Consider the following 14,026-nt stretch of genomic DNA (forward strand, 5'->3'; position numbering starts at 1 on the left):
TTACAAAGATCGTAGCATTTGACTTTAAACTTATTATATTAAATGTAATCAAGTAGCTTTTTTTGATGGCCATGATGGCTTTACTTCTGGGAGTGACTGTCGGCATCTCTTTTAATTTTACCTTGGTACAATATTTGACAACAAACAAACTTATTTAAAAAAAAACAAACGCATATCATCAGTATGGTGCTTTTTTTTTTTTTAATTAAAAAAAATTGATTACAGCTAAGCATTTAGATTCAAAACATTTTGCTCAAAATTTTCAAGAAAAGCAAAAAACAAAACAAAACTGGGTTGTGTTCAGAAAGACGCGTCTTTGCGCAACAAACGTCACAATAATGTCCACTTTAAGGGGTTTAAATGTCCGTAAGTCGGGGCATTGCGGTGACTTGTAGTCGCCGCACTTCTCTGGAGCGCACCGAGAGGGAGGGGAGTGTGCGTAAGGCTCCAGGAACAGGCGCGCAGACAGACGACCACTGCGAAGTGTCGAGCGCGGGACACACTGGCTTCAGCCCACACACCACTCGTCCTCTCCCCGAGAGAAGACCCCAAAGCTCTCCCGTGAGGGGCTCTCACTCACCCCCCAAAACAATAATGTGAAAACAGGACGAAAACGTGTGTCAGATGTTTCAACTCATCGTCGCTTCATTGTACTTCAGTGCTGTTTCTTTTCAACACTGTCACACAGTTCGCGGTCAGACTAGTGTCAGTCTAATCCACCACAAGGATACCTGGTGTGAGATGCGGCAATGTCCCGAGGAATATGCCCTCGCGTAAACTCCTACGGATGCTTTTTAATTTTGACAGCGGTCATTTTTGCTGCGACAGTGAACGACGTAGACGCGTATAGCTGTCATGAGGTGAGGACCGCTTTCCAGCTGCGGCAGGTCGGGCCGTTGCACCGCGTCCCGGAGACACCTGGCACAGGTGAGTCACAGGCTTTTGACAGATGAGCTCACCCGCTTGAAGCGCACTGCGCACGTCAGAGGTTCTGCGGGGATCCGCAGACATTTATTAACTAAACAAGGCATTTCCACCATATCTGCATGCAAACTTGTCTTTTCTAAATAAAGGTTTATTATCCTGTTCTTCCAACTGTTCCGTGCTTCTGTCAAAAAAATTCACGGGGGTCACGACACATCGCTTTTGATATTGCTTTCTTCTGTTCACTTTTATGTTCTCTGCTCCCTTGAATCACAGCTGAGTAGACTTTTAAATGAGTTTGATCCCTATCTGTCTGTCAATCTGTCTGTCTTTTTAAATTCTATCAAATTAAAGCAGCTAAAAAAACCCAACATGCTTGCCAGACTTTTCCAGGTGTCATACATTTCAATTCTGTACACCCTGATTACTTTTTTAGTTTGCAGTTGCACAATTAATCATTATTCCAAGTTCCCCAGTATATGGCCCCGTCCGATTTTTTTTTTTTTAATGCACTAAATCCTCTTGATTTTCTGAACAGTTTGCAGTCTCACAAACCACCTAGCTGCTTACCACGGGCAAGCTGTTTGAAGGGATTAAACAATTTTGCAAATTTCCTTTGGCAGAAAGCCAAGCACATAGACAAGCTGCTGAGACAGGGTTTTTTGGGCTATGGATAAAAAAGACCACCACTTTAAAGTGACATGCTCATGAGCCGCAGTTCAAGAGAGTAGATTTTGCTGACTCCTACAAGAGACCCATTGAGTTTGGGACCTCTGCTGACATGGTTCCCATTTATTTCCTGTCTTCCGTCATATTTTTGTCAGTGTGATGCATGAAAGCAGTTTTGAATGCCCTGAAGGTTTTGTGGCATGTACATTCCGTCTGCGCACGAAGGAAAAGTTATTTTATAGGGATAAACATTGGTTCCAAATATGTTTTGAATGCAAAACACATCTTGAGCGGGTTTAAACTTTGGTTCAACTACGCTTGTTTTCCTTGGAAGTTCTGCAGGCATAGTCAAAGACATCACCACTTCTTACTTTTTACCTCCTTTGCATAGTCATCATATATGTTTAAACGGAAAACATTAGGCTATTTAGAAGGCATGAACATTATATATTATTTTCATGTCTTGTGCTCTGATTTTCATTTTCGGGCCAAGATGTGTTAGATTTATGTATGGCTCCTCAGTCTGTAAAACTATCTATGTGAATACAGACTATGGAGACTTTCAGCAATAGGGTCACATGCATGTTGGTGACAGCTTAAGTATCACCAAGTCTGGGTCTGCAAGAAGGAGGTGAGCAATGGATAGCTGAGTGAGAAGCATAGCTAGAGGTGCATCTAAAACTGGATATGTGTGTTTAGTAGTGCATCACCTCTAGTAACAGGGCATGTCAAAATCATTGCAAGCAACAGTTTATGGTTTGGTTCTTAAAGACAATAAAGGGCTCCTGGTGAATCCTGCACAATCCATATGAATATCTGTGTCAGCACACACAGCTGTTTACTGCTCAGTAGAGTAAATATACCGATCAGCCATTAGATTATAACCACTGACAGGTGAAGACAGTAACATTATCTCATTACATTGGAATTTGTCAGTGGGTGGGATATATTAGGCAGCAAGTGAACATTTTATCTTCAAAGTTGAAGTGCTGAAAGCAACAAAAAATGGGGAAGTGAAAGCATCTAAACAAGTTTGACAAGTGCTCAATTACAGGAGCTAGAAAGGGGCAATTTTAATGGCTAGACAACAGACGTTAGTACATGCAAAAAGTTGTCAATGGAAGGACAACCCACAAACCGGTGACAGGGTCGTATGGGTGCCTTCATGGTTCACTTGATGTACATGAGAAGCAAATAGCTGGCAAGTCTCACTGGACAGCATTCTTAAACTTTGTTCTAGGCCAGATGCACCCATTTAAGTAAAAGGTATTTCCTAGTGGCTTTCAGCAGGATGATAAGCTCTTCCACGCTGCAAAAAATGGTTCAGGAATGGTTTGCTCACGTCCTAGTGCCAGATACCACAGCACACCTTCAGAGGTCTTGCGGAATCCATTACTCAACAGGTCAGAGCTGTTTTGGTGGCAGAAGGAAGACTTATACTGTATACCAGGTGGTTATCATGTTATGGCATACTCATGCAGTACGATGTGTATGCTCTGGACTTTGATGTTTATGATTTTGCTTTTTCTGCCTCTCTCCCCCTATAAGATGTTTCATCTCTCAGACACATCTTCCATCCATTAGTTCTCACAAATTTGGAAAATGGGCCTGTTCCAGATACAAACTGTGGCTCCTTAGTCTAGACTATTAATTGATATAAATATTTATGTTTGTTTACGAGGTGTGGCGAGCTGCATTTCTCTGCATTCACACTCGACGTCTATGCTGTAGCTTGGCCTCACAGCTAATCAAACATTGCTGCAGCTTCACAGGAGCGTTTTGGGAATCCACCTTATTTTGTTTATTGTGTGCTAGTCCTACAGAGGTTGTTTTGGGTCAGGTACAAGTCTGGTCTTCAAAGACAAGACCAATAGAAGGGGTGCTGGACTGGGAGATTTTCTCTAAAAAAAAAAAATGAAAAAATTATACATATATACATACTGTAATAATATATATATATATATATATATATATATATATATATATATATATATATATATATATATATACTTTAAATATATATATAATATATATATATATATAAATTTTGTGTGTGTGTGTTTGAGTGTGTGTGTGGTGTGTGTGTGTGTGTGTGTGTGTGTGTGTGTGTGTGCGTGTGTGTGTGTGTGCGTGTGTGTGTGTGTGTGTCTACAAACACACAAACACACAGTCCTCAGATCCAATGCCAACAAAAGCAACTCTTGAAATTTGAAGTGGCAGAATTTCAGCCGTTCATAATCTGCTGTTTGTTTTGCAACACAGTGCAGCGTTTCATTCATGTAAGGTGAACAGATTTCTCACCGAGCACCAGGAGTGTGGCAGCAGGGAGCGTCAGAGCCAGCTGGATATGTTCTTATGCAAAATGATTGCACATTTACAGACAGATATTTTATCCAGTTTTTCTTGTGAAGACACTTTCCCTAGAATGTCTTGCAACCCCCACCTCACAAAAACAAAACGATAGCTCCTGTTCCCAGTTAGAAGGAAAGCTACAAAACATGTTCCGTAATGTGTTTATGGCTTAAAATCTCTTGTAATGTAATAATTAAAAATATAGATAATGTATTAATAAATCTCTATTATATGATCTAAGGCCAAAATATTTGCTACTGTTACTGAGGTCACACTTTGAAAAAAGCGACTTTAATTCTGTACCAGATTCAGCATCAAAAAATTTGGATCATAACTGTTATTTTTTATTCAGTGATTATTTGAAAGATTGACGACCACTTTGGAACTTTGGTACGCAGCCAAATGCTCCATATTGAGATTACAAAAGGGTGCTGATGTTGACCTTTATAGACAGTTTTTTCTGGAAAGCAGAAGGCTTTGAGTGCTGTTCACAGACAGGCTATCATTTGTAGAAAGGGTTTTATGATATCACTCTGCTGCCATATATATTTGAACTTGAACAAATATTTCAGCAAAAACATGGCAAGTTTTTTATCACCTATCTTTGCATCCAGAAATCAGTTTCAGTGTTTCAACTTGACATTGGATTGGATGCTTTTATTAGTTTTTTTTTCTCTCTCTGAGAGAATATTACATGGTGCAAACCTCTCCTCCAGAGACACTAATGATTGAGTGTCTGTTCCTGGCCCCATGCTAACTTCCTACTTTAGTCTTAATTTGAAGATCACACAGGAAAATCTCCAGTTTGGATACTTTCAAGAAAACGAAATCCTTCCAAAGAAAATACTCTGGCGAATAAAATAATCTCTGACAGAGTCCTACGGTGAAAAGCCACTACTCTGATCATTGCAGTGCTGAACGCGTGAAATGCTTGTCCTTCTTTGCATCCAGAAAATCCCACCCCTACCAGAGTTACCCCAGTCTGAAGCTGATTATTCCAGTCAGTCAGTCTCTGCACAACTTCTTTGGCAGCTCATGTTGCTTTTCTTCCCTTGCTTTCCAACGTGGTAAAAGTGGAGCTAATTTTACAATTGTAATTTTGAATTGCTGCATATCTAGAAAAGATTAACCTTCTCACATGGTGAAAGAATAAAAATCTGACATGATAGCTGATGAGTTTCTGACAACTAGCATTCATCAGATCATCTTGAATGTTAAATTAAGATGAGCATCCTCTGATATTTAGCTGCTTTACCAGGTCAATGTCCATCTGGCCACAAGACTTCCCTCTAATGTCTGGGACTCCGGAGAAATCTAATCAATTCAAATTAAGTTTCAAACTTGTCCAAAAATGCAGGTCCGCAGTATTGACCCTTTGAGGTGTGTTTTCTTTCAATGTAGACCTCAGAAAACAGTATCTGCTTGGAGTAAATATACTTTATACTCAGTTAATCGTCAAACTTAAAAAGAAACCTGAGGATCCACACATTCCAAATCAATGAGAAGTTTCCATAATACAGTGCATTGAGGAGATGTGGGTGACAAATTTTATGAATGTGTACTTAAAACGCTTGGTAATAACACAGCAAAATTCTTAGTGGTATAATTCTGCTCTTCTAATGTAGCGAAACGTACTGACAATGACATTTGAGTTATCGGGGGTTTCAACTTTTTAAAGGGTACTTCAGTCAGGCAGAATGAGTAGGACACAACTAACTCAAGTCTTTGGATGGCATTTTAAGTCAGATTAAACTATTTGAAATTAGATGTACAGCTGCAGTTTTTAGGTAAAGGAACAATTCAAAAGGAGAAAAACTAATCTGTAGATTTCCTACACAAATAGTAAACAAAATCAAGAATGAAAATTGCATCATTATGATAATTTCCATGCTATAATTAAACATTAATTAAAAGCACAGGTGTTGTTGACTAGGGACCACAATTGGATTTCACACAGCTCAACTCTCAGGTGTTGTAGATTGATCTGAATTTGTTAGTAAAATAAAGTTGTTTAATATTCCATGGCTGAGATCGGAGAAGATGACCCAGACAGTAAGTGTCGCCTAGTTGTAGCTTTAAGGCTGTGATGTGAATGTAAAAGAAGACATTTTGTTTGAAAGAAAACAAGCCAATATATAAAGTCATATCTATGCATGCATACCTTCAAAGCAAGAATGTTGAGCCTCCTGTGTTGATGTCAGCCACGTTGCCCCTCCCATTAAAATTTGAAAAAAAATTGTAAAATTTGTTGCTGACTTATAAGCCCCCCAATTCATTTGTAAGAGTTTGAGTGAGGGCGTGAGGCGGGGTAAGCTCCGGGCTCAACGCCAGTGCACTGGGGAGCCACACAGCCAACCATGCACGCACACACTCACGGGGAGAACATGCAAACTCCGCACAGAGCCGGACTCGAACCCGGAACCACCTTGCTGTGCGGTGACAGCGCTACCCACTGCGCCACCGTGACACCCCCGATTCCTTTATTTATATATGTAATTCCTTAGGGATCAGTGATTAAAGTGAAATCAGTAAAATGAGAGAGTTACAAAAGAATATGCTTACAAGCAGTGACATGGGTTCTAATGATTCCCGAAAGTGGTCGAGTATGTTGGGACACGTTTATCCTGATTGCAGTGGTGGCTTTAACAGCCAGAGTCGCTCTTTCTTTCTTTTGGTGGCTAACAGTAAGTCGATCAGGTTGTCTATCTCAACTGGTTGATGCATTTACTACAGTAATGAGGACCTGCCTGTTTTCTTTATTAAATACATTTGGGAATGCAAATTGCTGTTCAGCTGCAGGAACAAATAGTGAAAATATATGATTTCTTTGGGTTATTGAAGAGTTTTTTTGACACCAAAATAAATTAAAAGAGATCCATTTTTAGTGTATTCACTATTTCATTTTCAAATATTTGAGGTAAAGATTAATATAGCCTGCCAGTGATGTTTAAAAGACTGAAAGCAAAAAAAATCAAGTATAATTGGAGGTATAGAAATTAGGTGATGCAATCACTTAACAAATAATAGTAGCCTAATAGTAAGCCTTGTTTTTTCCAGAATTGGTCATGCAAACATTATATGTTAAGAATCCAGGTAAACAACAAAGCTATCAGCATAAATAGTGGTGTCAACAGAGATTCTATCATGACAATATAAGGAGAGTGGGCTGCTATGTAGATGGAGGTAATGAGATGGAGGGGGCAAGACGGCCAGTTATGACTTCACTCGTCTGGCTCTGGGATGGGAACAAATGGAGCCTCACTGGGTAATTAAGAGACACCCAGGCCTCACTAGGATATGCCAGGCAAAAGGGAGAGAGGGAGCAGAAAGGGAAAGAGGGATTGAGAATGCAACCCTATTGTGTTTCATTGAGGGATTTGGACAGTGAGGCACTAGTCTTGCGGTCTGTCCTAAGGCCATGCTTTAGGCTCTGGTTACAACACCTGCCTCCAGCCACCTCCCCCCCCAACCCCCTCAAATCTGACTGTCCCAACAGGCCCCCCCATCTCCACCCCCACCTCTGGCCCACTACCACCAAAATGTGTCATTGTCTCAGTCTCCATGCAAGGAAATGTGTGTGAAAGGCCATTTTCTCAAGTCCATGCTAATTGTGTAATTGTGACCAGTCTCAGTGATAACATGACAGTGTTTATGTTGCTGAGGAGCAGATGACACTGGCATGACAGTGAGGGTTCTGTTCTAGCTGATGTAATAGCGCCTGATTGAGCTGCTGGTTGGATCACAGTATTTACAGTGAGATCATTGCCTTCATGTGGTTTCTTACAGGCTGTAATATTAAGACAGAATACTGTAGCTGTGGGTGTTTGCATGAGTGTTGTACAGTACATTTTGGAGGTTTGCACAATTGTATGTGTATGCTTTGTGTTCTCATGGGACATACGTTTATGTGCATGCAAAAATGCATGTCTTAATAATGTGAGCATGGTCATATAAGTCTAAAATATTTATGTATTTAGCAGCGACCTTATTTATAGCAGGAAATATAGATGAATTCTTGGACTACTTTCTCACCCTCCCGTGGAGCCTCCTGTCTCCCAGTGGTATTATGATCTTTCTATGTGGATATTCAGCACACTGAACAAATATTCATGCATATATGCACAGCACATAGATTGACATATATGTTCTGTATTTGTATTCTACAAATAAATGGTTTACATTTTTCTTTATATTCAGTTACTTTGCAAAAGGCGTTAACTCATCACATCCCTCAATTCTCCCACATGTCCATGTTACCGGACATGCTCCACGATGTGTTACCATAAGTTTGAAATAAGATAAATAACTGCTGATGAGAAATAAAACTAACACACGTCCATTTCTACTTTGTTTTCCCAGATGTGGATCTGTTAGTCTGCAAGCACCAGGGTCCATCCTGCTGCACCCGCAAGACAGAGGAGAGCTATCAGTTTGCCGTCAAAAGAGAAACCCTCCACGACATTCACTCATACAGCTATGAGCTGGAGCACCTTCTCGCTGGCCATTCAGATGCCTTCCATGGTAAGTGGTGAGGCAAAAAAAAAAAAAAAATGGAGGGGGTGCGGCAATCTTGCTTTATGTAAGATTATCCTGAGCTGCTTTTATTATTGATCGATTGGGATGAGATGCTTCAGTTCAATGAGTCAAGTACTGCTGCACTGGACCTCATGCCCCTCAGCTTTTAATTAAAAGTTTGACATAAACTCGAAACTTGAATCCAGAGTCAGTAAAAAAAAACAAAAAACGTTTTAAATTTTTTATGTGTGTTTGACGAAAAAAGTGTTTGACGAAAAAAGTTTGTACTTCTGGATAGCCTACATACAACGATGTGTGCAACTCAGAAAAATGGGCAAGGCTTCAATCCCCCCTCCTCTTCCCTTCTTCTGTGGGTTTGGCAGCAAAAGGACTGCAGAGAATGATCAGTCAGGGTAAACTGGAAGTCGAGTGTACAGAGGTCCTTTTCTTCAACTTTAATGTATAGTGAAAGTTGTCTGCTCGGCGGTGCACTGGCGTCGCACCCAGAGCTTGCCCCGCCTCATGCCCTATGCCAGCTGGGATTGGCTCCGGCTACCCACGACCCACCCAAGCGGATGAAGCTTTCAGGAAAATGAATGAATGAATGAAAGTTGTCTCCTTTGTCGTTATCTGATCTTCCTCACAGGATGGTGAGTTTGTGAAAGCCATGACAAAATCAGTTGTAAACAACCTGCGCATGAGAATGACTTTTGTGTGTTTGCGTCCCGTTTATTTTTACGTGGTTTCTTTTTATTCCATTGCATTGCTTCTTTGGTAGCCTGGTCAGTTCAGATGTTTGAATTCCACATAAACAAGAGTCTGCTGCAGATACAAAGACTAATTCAGAGAGGCCTTGCCTGCCAAAGGGTTTTGTACTGCACCCAAGTAAATCTTGCAATGCACCACTTGCCCAATCTTGTCCTTCTTCTTTTTCTAGTAATTGCAGTGTCTTTTAAATGTCGAAGTTTCGGAAACTGATAATTTTTTCCCCCCTGAAAACCTCAAAAACAGTGTCTCAGGGTGGGAGACATGCTTTGGATGCTGTGTTATAAGTTTTTGGTTCCATATAATTACTTTTACAAGACAATGGTGTGCTGAGACGCCATGTTGGCCAGGGCCCATATAATGATGGATGCACTGGTCTCGCTGTCCAATACGGAAAACCACATCATATGCAAAAGAAGGGAGAGCATAAATGTATTTAAGGAACTCTCATGGAGAATTTCTCATTTTCAGACACAGATTTGGAAATGTTTCCTGTAATGTTAAGTTGTAAATGTCATCTGAACAGAATATATTACTGTCACGGTGTTCAATGTACCACATCACCACACCACCGTGTTTCCTTCAAACGTATTTCTACAGGGGTAAAGACGGAGAGCTGGAGATAAGCCCATACAGTTGTTTTATACATGACTGAAAGTTACTGTGTTTGAGCAGTGTTCCTGGGAGTCAGTCTCATCATCATTAAGATTGTTCCCTTCTTACCTAATGCCTCTCATGTCTGGAGAATGAAGGTCAGGTGTTCCACATGTCCAGAAAAGGCTGTGACGGAGAAAAACAATGCAATAACAATTGAAAGTGGAATATGGTGGCGTTGAAAGTCATGATGTCACTTGCTCTCGATTTACAAGGCCTTCTAAGGACAGTCTCTGTGCTTTCTGAATGCCTCAAGCGGAATGTGAACTAGCAAGAGGGTCATATACCACATGAAGTAATTATAATATGTGTTTGGCTGATACCGCCGGTGTTGTTATTCACACACAGGCCGGTGGAGAATTGTTTGTGCGAAGTTTTCTTCTTTCATGCTGTTTTATTTGCGGTGTTTCTGAAGCATTGCATGTAGTTAATGACACAGCCAGCTGCATGCTTGTTCTGCACTGTTTCCATCATTCTCTCATTTAAGTCTTACTGTATACCTCAAGGAAGAGCGAGGCTGGTGTGTCTTTTCTTTATTCACTGTCTCTTTATGGTTTTAAGTCATGATCCCTCCTGCTTGCTGCAATGGACTGACCAAAACGACATTACAAAGAAAACTGTGCACTTGTACTCGATTGTGTGTGTGTTCGCATGTGTGTCCCAGTGTTTTCCTTGGCTTGCCATTGTTTGAACAGCCCTAAATGCCCTACTGTGCTTTGTAACATGTAGGAGTTGTCATGTCATGAGTATGACCCCGTAAATACAGACCACATGTCCTCAATTGTGTATCCTCGCCGCCATCTTCCCTGCTACCGCTGAACATTCAACTCTCCTAATTGTTTGGGCTTGATGGTTGCAGTTTCAAAGTATTTCTGCTCCTACTATATACTTAAATGGATACATTTGTATCCGTCAACACCTACATAAGTCTGAAATTCCTGTATGTTGACACTGATGCAACCCCAAGAGGGCAGTGACGAGTCAAACTTATTGGTAACAACAAATATTGTGCCGATGAGGGTAGGTTGTTTTAATGTACCTGATAAGTACAAATCATAAAAAGTGGAGGTAGCAATGCACTTGGCAATGTTCTGTGAAGCTTCACATTGATGCTTGTTGATTTTTTTAAACATTTGTTTATTCACTTTTTTCTTTTCACCTTATGTATACCATAAATTATACTATTTAACCTCTTAATTTTTTGATAAGAGCCTACATTTTGGCCAGTTCTAATAAGCCTTCATCCAAATCCCTTACTGAATTCATGCACTCATGCAATCTAACGTGCTTGTTTGTACATACTGTATGTATGACAGGAGGAGGTGATGAGCAAGAGAGTAAATATCTGGGTCCACTTTAAAGTCACACTGCTGGAGAGCAGATCTCAAGAAAATGCTGACACTTTCAATCACTGGTGTCACCGATATGAGGCTGACGTGGACGCCAGTTTAAGGCCGTGACATCTATGTTTATATGTGAGCTTGGATGTGTGTGTGTTTGTGTGTGTGTGAGTGTGCGTGCGTTTGTTTGTGGGTTGTTGAACATTTTCTACACCTACACACACATCTTGATCATTAATTGTGTGTGTATACCAAAGGCACAAGCATGCACAACATTTATCACCCCATGCGAGTCAGCATAACCATCTCAGAGCTCGAGTTCTCCTTACCGGAGCCGAGACATTCTCTTCAGAGAATGTCTCCTGGCCCAGATAGCTCGCTGTCATCGTCAAATATGTTTCACACTTTAAACCCAAGGTGCCCTTCAAAGAAGATGCAAAAGGAACAGCAAGAAGAGACAGAGAAGGAAGTCTTGTCTTCTAAGAACTCCATAGACTGCCATGTCCCTGGAATGATCATGAGAGTTTTGGTGATCAAAATTACAATCATAAGTAGGTGTAGAAAGGCTTGAAAGCATTTGATGCTGATATCAGAAGAAATCAGGGTTGTTTGTTTGTTGCTTGATCCCAGCTTGTTTTTGATTTCACAGGTAGTTGAATTCAACCAACTGAAACCATCTCTGTCATCCGTGGTACCCCCCCCCCCCGTAGCTTGCTTAGCGGCAGCAGAAAGCTTTTTTTTTTTCCACGTCTGTTTGTCTTTGCATCCTTATGTCTGAGACAGACAGACAGGGATATCACGCCCACAACCTTGTTGTTTGGAAACCAACCCCAGATGAAATTTTCCACTTTGACTGTCAGGATTATCTTGGGTGGCTAGAGAACGTAGCTTGAGCAGAAGCAACTGTCATTTTTCATTAGGTCATGATGAGTAATGAGTAATGTGTTATGAGCATCGGCATGTGTGTGTAAGCAACAGGAATGATAAATCACTCAAATTTTATGTCTTTCTATCCATATTGCCATTGCTCTACATTTTCCCTGTGATCTTTTTAGCCCCTCCTCACTCACATCATTTTTTCCCCCCATCCTTCTTTAATGACTGCATATATTTTTCTCCGCAGATGTTTTGACCGACAGCGTTATTGCTCTAGAGGCTGATGCTTGGACACAGGAAGACATTGCGCCGCACCATGAGCTCATGCTCAAATTAGGGAGGATATCCGGAATCCATCTCTACATGTCTCGTTTAATCTTACAGGGTGGAGGGGAAATGTGTTTATGGATCTAATAGAGGAGGGAATACAAATGATGCCTAGCTGAACGTGAGAGTGTGAATGTGTTTGTGTTTTAACTATGCCTCCAAGCCTCTTGAGTCGGCATGACATATAAGGGCAGGATGCGTTTTCCTCACAGTCTGCACGACTTTGGCATGTATAGAAAAAAGAGGGAAAGAACAAAAGGAATGGGGGAAAAGTGGCAGGAGGCTTAAAGCTTCTCACTGTAATAAAATCACACCCAAAGCTTCCCTAATTAACTCTGCTTTTCATCTGCCCCTCTCACCTCAGCATGCACGGGCGAGATACCAGAAGGAGTGGAGAGTCGGACTTAGAGAGTTGAAAATAAGGTAGAAGGCGGTGTGATTGTTAAAGTTTCAGTGAAAGTGTGCTCAGGTGTGTTTGAATGTGGTTTAGGTGTGTGTGTTGTGGTTAGACTTTAAAGACTGTTAAGGTCTTTGCCGTCTGAGATTCACTGCATACTGCGGCTTTCTCATACTTCCCACTCTTTCCTCTTGGGTGTCTCTCCATCTGTGGGCCATACATTGTCAGCAGCGGTTGCTTTGACGAAAGCATGCTGGGTCTAGGTAGGCAAGGGGCCAGCTGCTAGCCTGATGTTGCATGTGCATTTACAGGGAACCCTTGTGCCTCACAGATACCCCAGCTGCCAATAATACACACCACATAATTAAATCATAAATGCAACATTTTTTTCCTCTCCACCCTTAAAGTTTCCTTTCATTTTCCTTCATCATTGTTATTCTCCTCCACAACTGCCCCAGTCTTGTTCACCAAACATCCATACTCCTCAATATTACATCTGATGCCTAAACAAACATGAGGTCTGTGTGGATTATCTTCCTGCCAGCCTCCTCAGTCATAATTTGCAGGAAATGAAACAGAGATAAATATTCGTTTATTTCTCGCCATAGCAATCTCTTCATTTCTGGAATGATTTTCTGATATGACTTTATACAGTATGTATTATTTCTGACGCTGTCTTTAAGGAAGACTAAACAAACATGCCTGGTGTAGACTAAGCTTCATCAGTCTCACTACTATCGCATGAGCACAATAAGCTTGATGTCAAGGAAATGTCAGACAAAGCCGTGCCTCATGAGATGTCTTCTCTGTCCAAGAGAATTTGGCTTTTTTGGAAAACAATCTGTCTCACGGACTGATGGGATTTGTGCTCTGCTGCTGCTGATTGGTCCAGCTTGGCCTTTTCCTGTGTCCTGTCTGACTCCGCTGCGCCCGTCATTCCCAGACTTATCCCCACAAGTCATAAAATATATGAGTATGTGTCTTTTTTGTGTGCCTGTGTCTGTGTATACATTTGAGATATGGTGTGTGCACAGATGTCCACTGAGAGCAACTTACAGTCAAAAGTACTTTACAAAGAAATCTAAAAATCGGAGGACTGGTTCCTTTTATGGGAGTTCTTTTACACATCTACATTTTTTTTTACATTAATTAAAAGGGTTATTGAGAACAGGACAGAGTTAATGGTAGATTTTGGTCTAAGTCCACC

General features: G+C 41.0%; 1 protein-coding gene across 2 annotated transcripts in view; it reads left to right on the forward strand.

Annotated features, from left to right (window-relative positions):
• The first annotated feature begins 434 nt into the window (after window positions 1-434).
• gpc5c (glypican 5c) overlaps window positions 435-14,026 on the forward strand; it is a 95,944-nt gene continuing 82,352 nt past the window's right edge. For both annotated transcript variants that reach the window (XM_068340182.1, XM_068340183.1), the window contains exons 1-2: window positions 435-927; window positions 8,305-8,466. In XM_068340182.1, coding sequence (XP_068196283.1) covers window positions 750-927; window positions 8,305-8,466 — 340 coding nt within the window. In that variant the 5' untranslated portion in view covers window positions 435-749. The remainder of the gene's footprint in view (window positions 928-8,304; window positions 8,467-14,026) is intronic.

Source organism: Antennarius striatus, chromosome 18 (assembly GCF_040054535.1).
Source record: "Antennarius striatus isolate MH-2024 chromosome 18, ASM4005453v1, whole genome shotgun sequence".
Classification (NCBI taxonomy): Eukaryota; Metazoa; Chordata; class Actinopteri; order Lophiiformes; family Antennariidae; genus Antennarius; species Antennarius striatus.